Genomic DNA, 19,333 nt, shown 5'->3' with positions numbered 1-19,333 from the left:
ACATACAGTGTACTTAATTGTAACAATTACCTTCCTTCCAAATGTCATAGATCACGCTGTCCAGTTAGGGCAATCGGCAGCCTCCTCGTCACTCCACCCCTTCTTCCTGCAACACCTGTAGAAATGACCTTGTTTCCCATGGGATCGCTCTGTGTTGTTTCTGGCAATACATCCAGCCTCATTCCCCTACCCCCCATCTGTATGGCAACTATGAACAAAATAAAATGGCTTCTGCCAGGTTCGTTTCTGAAGTTGACAATGAAATTCAATGGTGAAAAAAAGTAAGGTTCTACATTTAGGCAAGAAAAACCAAATCCATATGTATAGTAGGTGGTACCTGGCTCAATAGTAGTAACTGTGAGAGGGATCTTGGAGTCCTAGTGGGCAATCATTTAACTATGAGCCAGCAGTGTGCTGCAGCTGCCAAAAGGCCAACACAGTCCTAGACTGTATTAATAGAGGGATAGAATCAAGATCACATGAAATGTTAATACCTTGGTATAATGCCTTGGTAAGGCCACACTTGGAATACTGCATCCAGTTTTTGTCACCACAATGTAAAAAAGATGTTGAAACTTTAAAAAGAGTGCAGAGAGAGCAACAAAGATTATTAGAGAACTGGAGGCTAAAACATATAAAGAACAGTTGCTGGAATTGGGTGTGTCTAGTTCAATGAAAAGAAGGACTGGGGTGTCATTATAGCAGTGTTCCAGTATTGGGGGGTATTGGGGGGACTGCCACAAAGAAGAGGGAGTCAAGTTATTCTCCAAAGCACATGAAGGCAGGACAAGAAGCAATGGATGGAAACTAATCAAGAAGAGAAACAACTAAGGAGAAATTTCCTGACAGTTAAAACAATTAATCAGTGGAACAACCTACCTCCAGAAGCTGTGAATGCTGCAACACTGGAAGTTTTTAAGAAGAGACTGGACAGCCATTTGTCTGAAATGGTATAGGGTTTTCTCCCTGAGCAGGGGGTTGATCTAGAAAACCTCCAATGTCCCTTCCAAATCTATTATTCTATGTTCTATGTTATTTCTCCATTTTGTTATTGCAGAGCAAATAAAAACATCAGCCCCTCCCTCCCAAAATTGAGTTAATTGAATAATTTATTTTTATTTTGCTTTAATATTTTTAAATGCAAGTCTTATAGACAGGTCTTTTTCCCAATGGATGATGATATAAAAAAATTGAAAGGTCATGAAAAAGTAGTTTGTGTCTCCTTCTTACCATTGTGTGGTTTATTTTTTGTTAAATGGCACATATTTCTAGACACGTAACCTGCAAAATTTCAGAATATTAAGAGCAGAGATAAGAGAGTTATGATGAATTTATAGTTTTTGCCTTGTTTCCCAAATAACAGATGACACTAAGCTGGCAGGAATAGCCAACACCCCAGAAGACAAGCTCAGGATCCAAAAAGATCTTGACAGACTTGAACAGTGGGCCCTATCCAACAAATGAAATTTAATGTGGAAAAAAGGAAGGTTTTACACCTGGGCAGGAAAAACAAAAGGTACAAGTACAGATTAGGCAAAACCTGGCTCAAAAACAGTAACTGTGAGAGGGACCTTGGAGTCCTAAATATGAGCCAGCAGTGTGTGGCAGGAGCCAAAAATGCTAATACAATCCTTGGTTGTATAAACAGAAGCTTAGAATCAAAATCACCTGACGTATTATTACAGCTTTGTAAAAAGCTTAGTAAGGCCACACCTGAATACTTCATCCAGTTTTGGTCACCACATTACAACAAGATGTTGAGACTTTGGAAAAAATGCAAAGAAGAGCAACTAAGATGATTAAAGACCTGGAGATTAAATCATATGAAGAACAATTGCAGAATTTGGGTATGGTGAGTCTAGAGAAAAGAAGGACTAGGGAGGACATGATAGAATAGAATAGAGTTCTTTATTGGCCAAGTGTGGTTGGACACACAAGGAATTTGTCTCTGGTGCATAAGCTCTCAGTGTACATACAAGTAATAGTAATAATCATGATTATAAACAACATGAAAATACATTCATCATAAGTCATAAGATGCAACACTTCATCATAAGTCATAAGATGCAACACTTAGTGATAATTATAGAGTACTAGCTAAGCAAACAACATAAATCATACTAGGATACTAAAAACACTATAAATTGTAAGATACAAGCAACAATTATATTCAGATAAGGATAGGTAATAGGAAGCATGAGTATCATAGTAATACAGCTTTACTAAGTATTTTGACAGTGTTGTAGGAATTAATTGTTACGCAGACTGATGGCATGGGGGAAAAAACTGTACTTACGTCTAGTTCTTGTGTGCAATGCCTTATAGCATCGTCTTGAGGGAAGAAGTTGAAATAGTTTATGTAGGATGTGAGGGATCTGTAGATATTTTCACAGCCCTATTTCTTGCTCGTGCAGTACACAGGTCCTCAATGGAAGGCAGGCTGGTAGCAATTTTTTCCCCTGCAGTTCTAACTATCAGTTGAAGTCTGCATCTATCTTGTTTGGTTCCAGTTCTAAACCAGACAGTTATAAAGGTGCAATTGACAGACTCAATAATTCCTTGTAGAACGTATCAGCAGCTCCTTGGGCAGTCTGAGCTTTCTGAGTTGGAGCAGGAAGAACATTCTTTGTTGTGCTTTTTAATGATATTTTTGATGTTAGGTGTCTATGTTAAATCTTGAGATATTATAGAACCTAGAAACTTGAAGGTTGATACTGTGTTGTCTAGTATTGTAAGAGGTGTTAGAACTATAGGGTTTCTCCTAATCTACTATCATTTCACAATTTTGAGTGTGTTCAGTTCAAGATTGTTCTGGCTGCACCACAAGGCTAGTTGTTCAACTTCCTGCTTCTATGCTGATTTGTCATCTTGAATGAGGCCAATCACTGTTGTATCATCTGCAAAATTCAGTACTTCAACAGAGGGATCTTTTGAGATGCAGTCATTGGTATATATTTTAAAGAGTTTTACAAAAAAAAGATTTTACAATATATCCCCAAATCCCCCCCACCCCAAACCCTCCCACTTCCCCCCCCCACTTCCCAGAGCTAAATATAGGATTATAATAATCATATTCTAAATAAAAATTATGCATAATATACAATTAACCAAATTCATAATGTGCTTTAACTCCCCTTTAACATAACTACATACAAAGCACCAACACTAAGATCAATAACAATATCCCTCTAAAATCTACTCATAAGCTAAATGGAACTTTTTAGTCCCATATTTATTCTGAATATAGTCTATCCATCTCCTCCAAACTGAAATATATCTTTCCTGTGAATGATCTTTCAAGTAAGCAGAAATCTTAGACATTTCTGCAAGATTCGAAACTTTAAACACCCATTCTTCTATAGTAGGCAAACTATCCTTCTTCCAATATTGTCCCACCAGTAACCGTGCTGCTGTTATCATATTCAACATCAAATTGGTTTCTTTAACATCACAATCTACAACAATACCCAATAAAAACAATTGCGGAGAAAACTTTATGTTTCTCTTTAAAATCTTTTGAATGTTCCACCAAATTTTAATCAAAAAAGCTTTTATATTTCTACAAGTCCACTACATATGAAAATAGGTGGCTTCTAAACTACCACATCTCCAACATTTAGACTGTAAATTAGGATACATGTTAGACAACTTCTTGGGATCCAGATGCCATCTATAAAACATTTTATAAAAAATTTCTCTTAAGTTTTGAGCCTGAGTAAATTTAACATTTCTGACCCAAATTATCTCCCAAGTGTCCAGCGAAATTGGTTCCTGAATATTTTGTGCCCACTTTATCATACAATCTTTAACTAATTCCATTTCCGAATCCAATTCAATTAAAGCATTATATATCCTCTTTATATGTGCACAATTTAAGTCTCTAATTTGTTTTACTAAATTTTGATCTATAATTGTGATGCCAACCTTTTGATCTAACTTCCACCTAGCTTTCAATTGAGATGCAGTCATTGGTATATAGAGAGAAGAGAAGTGGAGAGAGCACACAGCCCTGGCGAGCCCCTGTGCTAATTGTACAGGTATCTGGTGTGATTTTGCTAGCTTCATTTGGCTGCTTCCTATCTGTATAATCCACTTATAGGTGTGGTCAGGAACGGCTAGCTGATTTAGTTTAGTGAGAAGAATATTTGGAATGATGGTATTGAATGCATAGGTCTTTGGAGATTCAAGATGATGTAGGATGTAGTGCAGAGCCATATTAACAGCATTATCTGCCAATCTATTTGCTCGCTAAGCAAATTACAAGGGGTCTAACAGTGGATCCGTGATGGTTTTCAGGTGGGCCAGCACTAATCTTTCAAAGGTTTTCATAACTATGGATGTCAGAGCAACCGGTCTGTAGTCATTCAGTTCTTTGATGGAGGGTTTCTTTGGCACTGGGATGATAGTAGAGCATTTGAAGCAAGAAGGAACATAGCATATCTCTAGTGATTCATTAAAGATGCGGGTGAAGATGGGGGCCAATTGGTCAGCACAAGCTTTCAAGCAAGAAGGAGTTATCTTGTCTGGGCCTGGTGCTTTTCCAGGCTTTTGTCTGTGAAATAGACCTTGCACATCATTTTTTGTTATTACCAGAGGTGGTGGATCCAAGGAGATGGGGTCAGTTGTAGGAGGTATAGCTGTTGTTGGTGTATCTGAGATGAAGATGGTGGAGATATGTGACTGGTTTCCTCTCAAACCTACAGTAAAACACATTCAGGTCGTCTGCCAGTTGTCGATTTCCTTTAGCATGAAGAGGAGGTTTGCTGTAATCAGTGATATTTTTGAGAGTTTTCCACATATTTGCTGGTTCATTTATTGTGAACTGATTCCTTAGCTTTTCAGAGTAGCTTCTTTTGCTGCTATGATCTCCCTTGTTAATACATTTCTGGCCTGATTGTACAGCATTCTATCTTTTTTCCTATAGGCTTCCTCTTTGGCACGATGTAGTTGCTTGAGTTTATCTATGAAACAAGGCTTATTGTTGCTGTATATTTACAAGTTCCTGGTTGGCACTGATACTGATAGCAGTATTCCAGTATTTGAGAGGCTGCCACAAGGAGGAGGGGGTCTATTTTCCAAAGCACTAGAAGGCAAGACAAGAAACAGTGGATAGAAACTAATCAACGAGAGAAGCAACTTGGAATTAAGGAAAAACTTCCTAACAGTAAGGACAATTAACCAGTGGAACAGCTTGCCTTTAGACATTGTGGGTGCTTCATCACTGGAGGTTTTTAAGAAGAGACTGGACAGCCACTTGTCTGAAATGGTATAGAGTCTCTTGCTTGACCAGGGGGCTGGACTAGAAGACCTCCAACGTCCCTTCCAGCTCTATTCTGATTCTGAAATATATGGCAAATACAATGTAATAGGGTTAGTTGATGGATATTTAATAACAAAGATAGTAAAACCAGATATAAGATAAATCTGAAAGTGACTCTAGAAGCTAATTCCATAAATTATGAATCATGATCAATTTATTCTCCAAAGCACCTGAAAGCAGGACAAGAAGCAATGGATGGAAACTAGTCAAGGAGATAAGCAACCTAGAACTAAGGAGAAACTTCCTGACAGTTAGAACAATTAACCAGTGGAACAACCTGCCTCCAGAAGTGGTGAATGCTCCAACACTGGAAGTTTTTAAGAAGAGACTGGACAGCCATTTGTCTGAAATGGTATAGGGTTTCCTGCCTGAGCAGGTGGTTGGACTAGATGACCTCCAATGTCCCTTCCAACATCATCATCATCATCATCATCATACTAGTAATGGTGTTTAAAGCCCTACATGGCAGGGGTCCGGAGTACCTTAGGGAACACCTGCTGCCGGCATCAACTTCCCTCCGCCCTGTGCGTTCCCACAGAGAGGGCCTCCTCAGGGTGCCACCGGTCAGAGAATGTCGATTGGTGGCCCCCAGGAGGAGATCCTTCTCTGTGGGCGCCCTGGAACTATGGAATCAGTTACCGGTTGAGCTCCGGATGGCGCCCGATCTTCGCTCCTTTCGCCGCGATCTAAAAACATACTTGTTCGAACAAGCCGGCCTGGCCTGATGGGGGATTGGTGGGGTTTTTACTGTATTTTATTGGGGTTTTACTATGTATTAATTGTTTTTTAGTGGGCATGTATTTAATCATTTTTTAACTTTTGTAATTCTGTGTTTTTTTATTCTTGCCCTGTTCACCGCCCTGAGTCCTTCGGGAGAAGGGCGGTATAGAAATATTAATAAATTAAATTAAATTAAATTAAATTAAATTAAATTAAATTAAATCATCATCATCATCATCATCATTATTATTATTATTATTATTATTATTATTTTATTTCTTTTACTTCTATTGGTATTTTGAGTCTTTCTGAAAAAAACATAAGGGCTAATAAGAATTTGGGTTGCCCAAGAGCAGCGTACAATTTTGCTTACATTTGTTTATTACAGGAAACATCCAAGATCCAGATGAGCCAATCTTAGAATTTAGTTTAGGTAAGTAATTTTAAAATACTACTTTTATACTTGTTGCTTATATGAGGGTTAGTTTATGTACAGATTTAATAGTTATGTATAGCAAACCACATTTTATAAGATCCTGTGACACCTTAAAGCAGAGATATCACCCTGTCAACAAAAGTGCGTATAGTCAAGGCTATGGTCTTCCCAGTTGCAATGTATAGCAGTGAAAGTTGGACTATAAAAAAGGCTGAGGGCCAAAGAATTGAGGCCTTTGAACTGTGGTGCTGGAGAAGACTCCTTAGAGTCCCTTGGACTGCAAGGCGATCAAACCAGTCAGTCCTAGAGGAGATCAACCCTGACTGCTCTTTAGAAGGCTAGATCCTGAAGCTAAAACTCAAATACTTTGGCCACCTAATGAGAAGGAAGGACTCACTGGAGAAGAGCCTAATGCTGGGAAAGATTGAGGGCAATAGAAGAAGGGGACGACAGAGAATGAGGTGGCTGGATGGAGTCACTGAAGCAGTAGGCTTGAGCTTAAAGGGACTCCAGAAGATGGTAGAGGACAGGAAGGCCTGGAGGAACGTTGTCCATGGGGTCGCGATGGGTCGGACACGACTTCGCAGCTAACAACAACAACAAATGACACCTTCCTTAGCACTTTGTGATTTATCATTTTGGATTAATTTTGGTGATATATTATAAATACGGTATATCACCTTTCTAGGAAAACTGCCTGTTAAATTAAAACATTAAATAACCTAGCAAGAGCAGTGTAAAATATATGTCATAAATGTATCAAAATTAACGCAAACTGGGTAGCTTGTTATCCTAATAATATGTTTCTGCACACTACCATTTTTGATCAGTCTTCCTTTTTACACCTTTGTGTGAAATACGGCATCTGAACATACAGCCAGCACCAATTCTCTTTTTCTAATTAATCCTTGAAAATTACCCAACTCTAAGTTATAATTAAAGTTTAATTGTAATAGCATTTTTCACACTATTTGTTTCATACTCAGTATCTTCTATTTTTCTCTCTCTTCTTTTCACTTGCTCTTTATTTCAGGCAAAAGCCTAGTGTTGTGTGGTATAACATGTATAGCAATGACATCAATTATAATCAGTTATGATTGGTTTTGTATTTAACAAGTGAAAAATTTTCATTTCTTGTAATATATTTGTGAAATGTAGTTCCTTCAGTGTGTACAAACAGTGCTGTTGATTTTCCACAGCTTGCAGTGAACTGTTAACTCCATCACTAGATAGGAAGCCAAATTGTTTTGTAGCAGTGAGTGTAACTACACCACCTCAGGCATTCTGGACAAAGCATGCTCAAACAGAAATTATTGAGGTAGGTTATACTGTTTTGCTGTCAGTAACCTGATTAAATTCAAGTGGTATCAATTTAACTTTACTAATTTTTTTGTTGTTTCCATTACAGGGCACAAACAACCCCATCTTTCTAAGCAGCATTGCCTTTTTTCAAGATTCTCTTATTAATCAGATGACACAAATTAAACTTTCCATATATGATGTAAAAGATAGATCTCAGGGAACTGTAAGTTTAAAAATGTCTTGTTGCTGTACATTTGAACCAAAGCATGCATGCTTTTGATTGTGGAGGCCCTGTCTAGGTTCTTTAAAGGCTGGCATTATTATAGTTACTAGCTATTATAAAGACAATAGTCTGAGCCTGGTTTTGAAGATTATATTAAATATATTATTCCTTTGTTTAAAAATACATTCAAATTTCATCAAGAACCATACATTTGAATTAAATGGAAATCATCCCAGCTGCATTGTCGGGGACGCTCATTCTTAATTCTAATGCTAGGATGGCATTTTCTTTGGGGTTAGCAGGTGGGAAAGGATATCTCCAACCTTAATTTGCTAATGAATCTTAAATGCCCCTGCTTATTATCATTATTGAGTAAAAAAAGAATGGTAGTATGCTGTATAATTAAATACAGTATATATACACGGTAGTTGGTGGGCTTTTTTAAAGGTGGAACTAAAGATTTCCTTGCTGTGACAGGAAGGAAGGGAATCTTTGGATCTGACTTCAGAAACATAATTGTAATGGACATTTAATGGTTCTTTCCTCTTCTCATTTTCATAAATTGTCCCCATAAAGAAAAGAAAAAAATGTTTTTCCCTCTCTCAATCATATATATATTTGTTGTTGTTGTTAGCTGCGAAGTCGTGTCCGACCCATCGCGACCCTATGGACAACATTCCTCCAGGCCTTCCTGTCCTCTACCATCTTCTGGAGTCCATTTAAGCTCACGCCTACTGCTTCAGTGACTCCATCCAGCCACCTCATTCTCTGTCGTCCCCTTCTTCTATTGCCCTCGATCTTTCCCAGCATTAGGCTCTTCTCCAGTGAATCCTTCCTTCTCATTAGGTGGCCAAAGTATTTGAGTTTTAGCTTCAGGATCTGGCCTTCTAAAGAGCAGTCAGGATTGATCTCCTCTAGGACTGACCGGTTTGATCGCCTTGCAGTCCAAGTCTTCTCCAGCACCATAGTTCAAAGGCCTCAATTTTTTGGCGCTCAGCCTTTCTTATGGTCCAACTTTCACTGCCATACATTGCAACTGGGAAGACCATAGCCTTGACTATACGCACTTTTGTTGACAGGGTGATGTCTCTGCTTTTTAGTGTGCTGTCTAGATTTGCCATGGCTTTCCTCCCCAGGAGCAAGCGTCTTTTAATTTCTTGGCTACAGTCCCCATCTGCAGTGATCTTGGAGCCCAGGAAAATAAAATCTGTCACTACTTCCATTTCTTCCCCATCTATTTGCCAGGAATTGAGAGGGCCAGATGCCATGATCTTGGTTTTCTTAATGTTAAGTTTCAACCCAAGTTTTGCACTCTCCTTCTTCACCCGCAACAAGAGGCTCTTTAGTTCTTCTTCACTTTCTGCCATTAGAGTGGTATCATCAGCGTATCTTAGGTTGTTGACATTTCTTCCGGCAATCTTAATTCCAACTTTTGATTCATCTAGCCCTGCCTTTCTCATGATGTGCTCTGCATATAAGTTAAATAGGCAGGGCGACAGTATACAGCCTTGCCGGACTCCTTTCCCAATTTTGAACCAATCAGTGGTTCCGTGTCCAGTTCTCACTGTTGCTTCTTGACCCGCATATAGGTTTCTCAAGAGACAAATAAGATGGTCTGGTACTCCCATCTCTTGAAGTACTTGCCACAGTTTGTTATGATCCACACAATCAAAGGCTTTAGCATAGTCAATGAAGCAGAAGTAGATGTTTTTCTGCACTGTCTTTTAAGATTTTGAATAGTTCACCTGGAATACTGTCACCTCCACTAGCTTTGTTGTTGCTCAGCTTTTCTAAGGCCCACTTCACTTCACATTCTAGGATGTCTGGCTCGAGGTCAGTGACCAACTCATTGTGATTATCAGGGACGTTAAGCTCATTCTTGTATAGTTCTTCTGTGTACTTTTGCCACCTCTTCTTAATCTCTTCTGCCTCTGTTAGGTCCCTGCCATTTTGGTCCTTTATCATGCCCATTTTTGCATTAAACGTTCCCTTCATCTCTCCAATTTTCTTGAAAAGATCTCTGGTCCTCCCTATTCTATTGTTTTCTTCTATTTCTTTGCACTGTTCATTTAAGAAGGCATTCTTATCTCTTCTAGCTATTCTCTGGAATTCTGCATTCAATTGGGCGTATCTATGTTTTTCTCCCTTGCCTTTCGCTTCCCTCCTTTCCTCAGCTATTTGCAAAGCTTCCTCAGACAGCCATTTTGCTTTCTTGCATTTCTTTTTCTTTGGGATGGTTTTGGTTGCTATCTCTTGTACAATGTCGCGAACCTCTGTCCATAGTTCTTCAGGCACTCTGTCTATCAGATCTAATTCCTTAAATCTATTTGTCACCTCTACTGTATATTCAACAGGGATATGGTTTAATTCATACCTGAGTGGCCTAGTGCTTTTCCCTACTTTCTTCAGTTTAAGCCTAAACTTTGCAAGGAGAAGCTCATGGTCTGAGCCACAGTCAGCTCCTGGTCTTGTTTTTACTGACTGTATAGAGCTTCTCCATCTTTGGCTTCAGAGCATATAGTCAATCTGATTTCTGTGTTGACCATCTGGTGATGTCCATGTGTAGAGCCGTCTCTTGGGTTGTTGGAAAAGAGTGTTTGCTATGACCATCGTATTCTCTTGACAAAATTCTATCAGCCTGTGCCCTGCTTCATTTTGTACTCCAAGGCCAAACTTGCCTGTTATTCCAGTTATCTTTTGGCTTCCTACTTTAGCATTCCAATCCCCCATGATGATAAGGACATCATTTTTTGGTGTTAGTTCTATAAGGTGCTGTAGGGCTTCGTAGAACCGGTCAATTTCATCCTCTTCAGCACTGGTGGTTGGGGCATAGACTTGGACTACTGTGATATTGAATGGTTTGCCTTGGATTCGAACTGAGATCATTCTGTCATTTTGAGGATTGTATCCCAGTATTGCTTTTCCTACTCTTTTATTGACTATGAAGGCTACTCCATTTCTTCTGAGGGATTCTTGTCCGCAGTAGTATACCTGATGGTCATCTGAATTAAATTCACCCATTCCTGTCCATTTTAGTTCGCTGATACCTAAGATGTCGATGTTCAGTCTTGTCATCTCTTGTTTGACCACGTCCAGCTTTCCTTGATTCATGGATCTTACATTCCAGGTTCCTATGGAGAAAAAATCTTTACAGCATCGGACTTTCCTTTCACCACCAGACACATCCACAGCTGAGCGTCCTTTCGGCTTTGGCCCAGTCGCTTCATTCTTTCTGGCGCTACTAGTACTAGCCCTCTGCTCTTCCCCAGTAGCATATTGGACGCCTTCCGACCTGAGGGGCTCATCTTCCAGCGTCATATCGTTTTGCCTTTTGGTACTGTCCATAGGGTTTTCATGGCAAAGATACTGGAGTGGGTTGCCATTTCCTTCTCCAGTGGATCACGTTTTGTCAGAACTCTCGGCTATGACCTGTCCATCTTGGGTGGCCCTGCACGGCATAGCTCATAGCTTCATTGAATTACGCAAGCCCCTTCGCCACGACAAGGCAGTAATCCATGAAGGAGCATATATATATATATATGAGTTAAATGTGAGTTGATATAGTTTGCATTGGTTAGCAACACATAATCAAGAAGTAGCTGAATTGTGGAGTCATGCATTGATTATAAAAATGGAAAATGAAAGCCTGTTAAGTATTATTTGGTATAGATAACTATTACATACAACAATACATACCTATTAGGTATGTCATATGCTTGGACCCTGAACTCATCATTTAGATTCTAACTTATGATTATTATCAGGTTCTATGATTTGGCATGATTTCTGAATTGAGAGAGAACTGAGAGAGAAAGGGATTCCTCCATCAAATTATTAACAGTTGTACATGAAATATCAAACCCAAGGAAATAGCCTTTCAAAACTAAAATTAAAAATGGTAATAATTTATTACTGAAATGTTTTTTTTTCTTCAGATGTATTTATTGGGTTCTGTGATATTCACTGTACAGGATCTACTTAAGGAGAAATGTCACAGGCTGCACTTAACACTGAGGTTAGTATTTAGCCTTGTTTCATATGAAAACAATCTGTATGCTAATTGAAGAAAGCCAGGCTATTAAATATGCTTTTTAATATGGTTTACCACTGACAAAATTATGAGTCTGAAGTTTGGATTAGACTTGTTTTAACCAAGGATAAAATCGCATTCAAGAAATGGCGCTTTTATATAAACAACAGAATTTTGAGGCCCAGAGAAATCCAGTTTTACCATTTTCCACAACTGTATCTGTTAATCAGAGGGGCACTGTTGTGTCTTATGGAGCCTGATTGATTTATCCCAAGTAATTTGTACATTGTAGATCTGCTGAAAATGACCGTGTCGGGAACATTACAGCCATAGGATGGCAGATGGAAGAAAACACAGATGAAAGGCCTCCTGTGACCAGGTCTCCTGACACTATTAATGGAAGGGTGAGTTGGCTGTCTTTCTACCATGTATTTAACTCTTCTTATTCTTCCCACCCCATTCCTCAGAGTCAATTTTTTTCCTAAAACAGTTCAACCCTTTGTTGGATAAAAATATTGTGTTATGTATCTGAAAGGAAGAAACTTGTGTAAGGTTACCATCTCAATTCCAAAAGTGAAAATGAGAAAAAAGCTTACTTGCTTTCCTTATTGTGTTTTCAATAATCTAAGACAACGTTTTCATGTTAGATGTAAATTATTGGTGATTTTTTTAAAAAAAATTTCCTTTCAGGCAAATACAATATATCTTAGGAACTGAGGAATCTTAGGCAGGGCACTTTGCAACACTGGTGATAGGAATCTGTTATTTGTCAAGTTTCTGAATTTCTAGTGTAGCACCACCCGAACAGGATGATTAGAAAAAGAGTAAAGCTCACGAAGTTCAGGTTCAGGCTTGTGCATCTCTGTATAAAGCTCTTTTCTATAGGTAACATGTAATGCTGCTCCACTGCCCAAAGTCCAAAGAAGTCATCTGTCATACTCTGGTTGAGGTTGTGGATTGTTGGTTAAAGCCAGTGTGGCAAGTGGAGCTTGCGGGTCACGCCTGGGACCACGACCACGACCTTGTCGTCCGCCTCTACCTCTGCCTCCTCTGGAATCTGTTCCTCTGGGCTGGTACGTGGTGGGCGCTGGAAATCGTTGGGGACAATCCCGGGTGGCATGTCCCACACGATTGCAGATGTAACATCTTGGCATCCTTGGAACGTAGGCTCTTTCATGGAAGGGACGCCTCGCTGGAGCTCTTGATGCAGGTGGTCCTCTCAAATGTGGCGCGGCTTGCATAAGTGCCTCTTCTTCGGTTAAAATTCTGCATACATGATCCACTGTGCATTGAGCAATGGGCACTTGATTAATCTTGGTAATAGCATCTTTCCATTCATAGTTCAATGAGTTAATAATAATGCTGATCATTTGAAAGTCATCAATAGGGTAGCCATTTTCACCCAGTTGTCTTCTTATTACTTTCATTTTAGTTAAATGTTCTCCAATATGTTCACCAGGTTTTAATCTAGAGCCATGGAACTCGGACAAAAGCAAACATGTAGACTCAATTGACGTAGGCCGATAACATGCTTCTAATTGAGTCCAAATTTGTTGAGCAGTTGCATCTTGTGAAAACGTAAGCTGCAATTCAGTGTCCATTGACATCAATAATGTTGTGCAAGCTTTATTATTCAAGTCCCATATATCAGAAGTCCATGGCTGGTTAGGAGGATTAAATACCATGCCATGAGTACCTTCTCTGCGAATCAAAAGTCCAACTTCACTGACCCATGCCCTGTAATTTTGTCCTGATCGCTTCAATTTTGAATCACCAGCCAGTGGTACAATAGAAGATGCCTGTTGAGGAACATGCATTTGAGGTCCTGGCTGTGCAGGTTGTGCCATCCGGACTTGACCTGCAGGAGGCACTGGTGGCGCCTGTGCCAAGAATTGGGGCAGATGCATTGGGACTGCCACTGGTACTGGTGCTGGCTGTGGCTGCATTTGAGCCGCAATTCCGCCCTGGCCAGCAGGTGGCGCTGGTGCTTGAGCTGCAACATTAAGTTGGCCTGCAGTTGGCACTGGCCTTTGTATTTGAGAACCCAGTGGTAACTGCACTTGGGCTGACTTCTGCTGTGCTCTATCTGGGACAGGAACCTGAATAGTAGCAGTATTAATAGGAATTCTAACACCATCAGCTTGGAGCAATGATTGATGAATAGACATCTGTGTAAACGCAGATTGCATTTTTTGTAATTGCTCCTGTATTCCATATAATAAATCATTTCTATCTTGTAAAACAGATTCATCACCAGATGGTGTTATAGCATTAGATTCAGGCATCACTGTAGCCTTATGTGCCCTTTGATCTTTCTGTTCCCCTTCGTCTAACATAACACCCACTGGTGGGTGTGGCTTTGGCTTGGAAGAAGAAGGCAATATGGCCGACTGGGCTTTAAATAAAAGCAGGGTCTCTCTCATGCTGCTTAATCATTGAGGAATATGCTTTAGCCTGTTGGAGCCTCTGTTCAAAAACCTCAATTCGTTCAAAAAAACTTTGAACAGCCTTCTCAGGCAGAGTTTGTTCAGGGGTATGAGGAGAATAATAAATTACATCCTGCCCATGTTTCACTGGTCTGGCACGGAACCACTCATATTCAGCATGAGCTTCTTGAGTGTGAAAACTTTCTGAGGTGGCTGCATGAAAGCTAATCAAATCAGAAGACGGGGTAACTGACCTTAAATCATCTTCTCCAAGACGCGTGGCAGAAGCAAATGAAATCTGTTCTTCATCAAACTCCTTTCTGTCTTTTGTTGGTCTCGGCATTTTCAGTAAATTGAGCACAGCGTTCCTTCAGTCGCTGAACTAACTACTAAAAGCTCTTATCAGCATCAAAAATAAACAAACCATCCTCTGCTACCGTGTCAGAAGAGTAATCAAACCCTATCAGAGGGTGATGAACCGTGGTTCATTTTGATGCATGATAAACAAAGAAAACCCGAAACATATATTCTACTATTAACCTTTTAATTACAAAGAAACTTGTAAAAACACAGAAAGACTCATGGCTACATGTCTATTTCACCAGAGAGCACAAAAAAGAGGAAAGAGAAAAGTAACTTTTGTTTTAGACATGCGCACACAGTAGTAAACTGGCTGAACATGTGACACTCACCATGGTTACAATGATGACAAGACAGCTTGCAAAGTACAAACTATAACTTGCTTTGCTGAGAAAACAGAAAAACGCAGTGACACCCTTATTCTATCTCCTCTCTCTGATCTTTCCCCACTGAAACCTCTCCTTCTTTATTCCCCCCTCTCTGTCAGGTTTGCCCCACAGAAACCTTTCTCTTGCCTCTTCTCTCTCTGTCCGGCTTGCCCCACAGAAGCCTCTCTCTTTCCTCTTTCCTCTCTGCCCCACCGAAAAGAATAAAAAATCCCAGCCAGTCTCCTCCCTCGCTCTCCCTCCATCTGGCTTGCCCCAACCAAAAAGAATAAAATCAACCCAGCCAACTTCCTCCCTCACTCTCCCCCTGTCCAGCTTGCCCCACCAAAAAATCCCAATCCCCCAGCCAACCTCCTCTTCCTTTTTAATCCCTCCCCCTCTTCTCCCCGCCTCTTCCCTTTTGCTTCCGGGCAGCATCCCGTTGCCAGCCCCAGTGGAGGCCGCAGGAGCTCCAGACCTCAACGCTGAATCAGCAGAGGTCCAGAAGATCCCCCAGCCAGCGCCAACCCTGCCCCAGCTCCACTTTCTGCTACACTAGGTTGTATCTTCAGCTTGAGAATCTGACTTAAATATAAATCTTATAGCAATAGCACTTAGACTTATATACCACTACACAATACTTTACAGCCCTCTCTAAGCGGTTTACAGAGTCAGCAGATTGCCCCCAACAATCTGGGTCCTCGTTTTACCAACCTCGGAAGGATGGAAGGCTGAGTCAACCTTGAGCCAGTGGGACTCAAACTGCCAAACTGCTGGCAGTCAGGAGTCAACAGAAGTAGCTGCAGTACTTCATTCTAACCACTAACGAGGGCTCTTATATATGATGGTGCTTGATTACACTGTATTCGTAATTCATGTATTTTTCTGTTTGCTTTTTTTTCAGACTGTGCTATCAGTTGATGAAAGTTTGACAGAGTCCTTAGGAATCCGATCCAAATATGCTTCCTTACGAAGAGATGCACTATTAAAATCTGGTAAATAGCTTCTTGAATGGATGAGTATTCTTTATCTTAATTTGGCTTTTTCCAGTCCATCGTCATGCTTATTCTTCCATATATTATGTCAGTGTTTATGTACTCAGATTGACCAGACAAAGGATTCTGCCATTTGGCTTTGTGGAAAGAAGAGAATCAGTGAATATTAACATCATCAATGTTAGGGGGGTTGATCAGAGCTGACAGTGAAACAGAGTGAATACTGAAGAGGAAAAGCTCCAAGCTGCATTATTTTATGATTTTCAAATCTTTAATGGTGTGCTACATCACAAATTTAACTATATAAAAGCATTTAGATATGTCTACATCTGCATTATGATTATTCAGTTCATCTACATGCAGAAATGATTTAAATCATTGTTTGCATGCAGGCTTCTATTCTAAGTAATAATATTTTTCCAGGATTTCACTGAAATCTCTTAGATTAAAAAAAGGGGGGAGGGAGACAGCAGAGTTCAAGTTGTTGGTCTAGATTGCAATCCAGATGAAAATACGCATTGATCTACAGTACATCTGTCTATGCATAAGAGATACTGTGGGGTTTTTTGGTTGGCTGCAAGCTTTGTGCTATTTTGAATCTAAGAAGTGCCCTGAACTTTAGGAGGCCATGAGGGTGCAAAAGAAGTTGCAAACTGAAAGAAACTGATCAGTAGTCTCTAATGTGCTTAAAGCTTAGCATCATCAGTGTTTCTGTCTTAAATATTATGTAATTAAACAGGCTTTCACATATTGTGAATGCACATAAGTCTGTGTTCTCTTTACATAGTAACAACTATCTCCAGCGTAGGTGTTGATTTTAGTTGTCCAATCTTCCTGTTTACTTTCAGTTATGGCTTCTTTTTAACTTGAAACATACTGGGCCTCTGGTATCAAACGCTGGTGCATGGATGGCAGAGTGAATAGAACTGTTCTTCAAACAATGAGTGTTCATAAGTCTACCTTTTGTCTCATCACTAAATGCATTACACTAACTGAAAAACTGAGAAGACCTGAATATTGCAGTCTAAATATTCATTTGTATGGTCATACAGTACTTAATAATCTTTTCAATGTCAACTTGTGTGCATATTGTATCAAAACTCAACTTTCCCTTTCTGCTTTTTGTTGATAGGAATGTACCTTATAAGCTGTGTTTTTAATGTGCTTGGATGTGCTAAGTAGGTTTTAGCATTTCAAGGTTAATAGGGTTTCTGGCCTCTCTGAGCAGTTTGTTAAATTAATGTGTTAGGGGAATGGAGTTTGCATGGCCTAATTGCAATGAAGTACTTACTTAAGTGTTTTAATATTTTAGTGTTTGGAGGTGCCATTTGTCGGATGTATCGTTTTCCTACCACCGATGGCAACCATCTGAGGATTTTGGAGCAAATGGGAGAGAGTGTGCTCTCTTTACACATTCCCAGGCAATTTGTGAAATTGCTGCTAGAGGAAGATGCTGCAAGGTAAAAATCATTGCAATAAAGTTTTAACTGTTGGTGCTAATAAGGAAATACAATATTAAGGCAAACAATTCAGCTTTGTACAATGTCTACAGTTATTAGGTGACATCTTTCTTTTATTTCTTTTCCTGATTGTGTCTATAAATATTTAACCATGTCTGTAAGTAATTGGTAGGCTAGAAAATAATGAAGCACAATTACTTGTTTATTCTATAGTGTTACAGGATAGAAAAGGCAATGATGGCTCTGGTTTATGACATTTGATGGAACCTTGTTGGGAGTAGTATTGGATCTTTTAATGGTATTTAATACCATTGATACCATTGACCTTGGTATCCTTTGGATTGCTTTCAGAGTTGTAAACTGAGGGCACCATTTTGTGATTGTTTTGTTCCTACCTCAATGGTGGCTAACAATCCATAGTCATGGGAATCACTTTTTGAGTCCTTGCAAACTGTAGTGTTGAGAATTTTAGTGTTCTTATTTCTCCACGTTAATTAATATATACATGAGACTGACTGGAGAAATCAGTTATGATTCAGAGATCAGAGTTATGATCCAGGTCATCAGTATGGAGCTGATACCCAGTTTTATATTACCCATCAAGCTGAGCCAAAGATGTTGTAAAACTGGTACCTGACGTTGGTGAGGGTGTGGATGGGAAAAACAAGACTGGATTAAATCTCACCAAGTCAAAGCTTCTCTAGTCATCATTAATGTTGTTATTTGAATTTTATATCCTTTAAAAAATGTTTGATTTGTTATTCACCTCCCAACCAATGTCCTCTAGGAATAGGCATGTTGTAAATATTGTGAAATAAATGAAAAAAATAATAGGATGTATGTTGCACTCTTCCAGATTTTGCAGCTGCAACTACTATTGTTGTTGTTTAGGCAAATATGTGTTGTTTCAGTTAGCATAGGTACAGGCTGGCACTTATAGCAGTAGCAATAGCAATAATATTTAGACTCATATACCACTTAACAGTGCTTTAGAGCCCTCTGTAAGCGCTTTTCAGAATCAGCATATTGCCCTCAACAATCTGTTTCCTCATTTTACTGACCTCAGAAGGATGGAAGGCTGAGTCAACCTTGATCAGTGAGAATCAAAGTGCTGGCAGCTGGCAGTCAGCAGACGTAGCTTGTAGTACTGCATTCTGACCACTGCACTACCATGTACTCTTGTCATCCACAAGGAGACCCACAGCCTGAGAGGTTTAATCGTACCCTTCTTGACATGCTGGGGATGCTGACTGCAGAACAGAAGCAACATTGGACACAGCATATTTCCACCGCTGTACATGCATATAACATTTTTATAACATATAAAATTGATGCCACTGGGTATTCTCCATATAGTCTGATGTTTGGTAGGGAGGCTCGACTACCAGTAGATATAGCATTTGGCATTTCAATGGATGAGATCTCATTTAGGTCACATCACAATTATGTAGATAGGCTGAGGAAGAACTTGAAGATGGCATATGAAAAGGCTTCAGTCATTGCAGGGGTCCAGGAGCAGAGAAATAAAAGGAACTATGAGGGAAGGGAAGGGTTCAGGATTTGCAATCTGGCAAGCAAGTATTACTGAGGAATCTGGGCCTCCCTGGGAAGCATAAACTGGCAGATCGATGAGGCTCTCAGCTGTACATTGTCAGCAAGAAGTTACAGGGATTGCTAGTATATTGGATTTGACCAG

General features: G+C 39.7%; 1 protein-coding gene across 6 annotated transcripts in view; it reads left to right on the top strand.

Moving 5' to 3' along the window:
* INPP4A (inositol polyphosphate-4-phosphatase type I A) overlaps positions 1-19,333 on the top strand; it is a 146,699-nt gene that overhangs the window by 61,490 nt on the left and 65,876 nt on the right. For all 6 annotated transcript variants that reach the window (XM_081326593.1, XM_081326594.1, XM_081326596.1 and 3 more), the window contains 7 exons: positions 6,429-6,473; positions 7,676-7,794; positions 7,885-8,001; positions 11,937-12,016; positions 12,324-12,435; positions 16,087-16,177; positions 17,490-17,637. In XM_081326593.1, the coding sequence (XP_081182719.1) occupies positions 6,429-6,473; positions 7,676-7,794; positions 7,885-8,001; positions 11,937-12,016; positions 12,324-12,435; positions 16,087-16,177; positions 17,490-17,637 (712 nt within the window). The remainder of the gene's footprint in view (positions 1-6,428; positions 6,474-7,675; positions 7,795-7,884; positions 8,002-11,936; positions 12,017-12,323; positions 12,436-16,086; positions 16,178-17,489; positions 17,638-19,333) is intronic.

This window comes from Vipera berus (assembly GCF_964194415.1).
Source record: "Vipera berus genome assembly, chromosome: 4".
Taxonomy (NCBI): domain Eukaryota; kingdom Metazoa; phylum Chordata; class Lepidosauria; order Squamata; family Viperidae; genus Vipera; species Vipera berus.
Note: the sequence above shows the minus strand (reverse complement) of the source record. Positions and strands in the feature narration are given on the sequence as shown.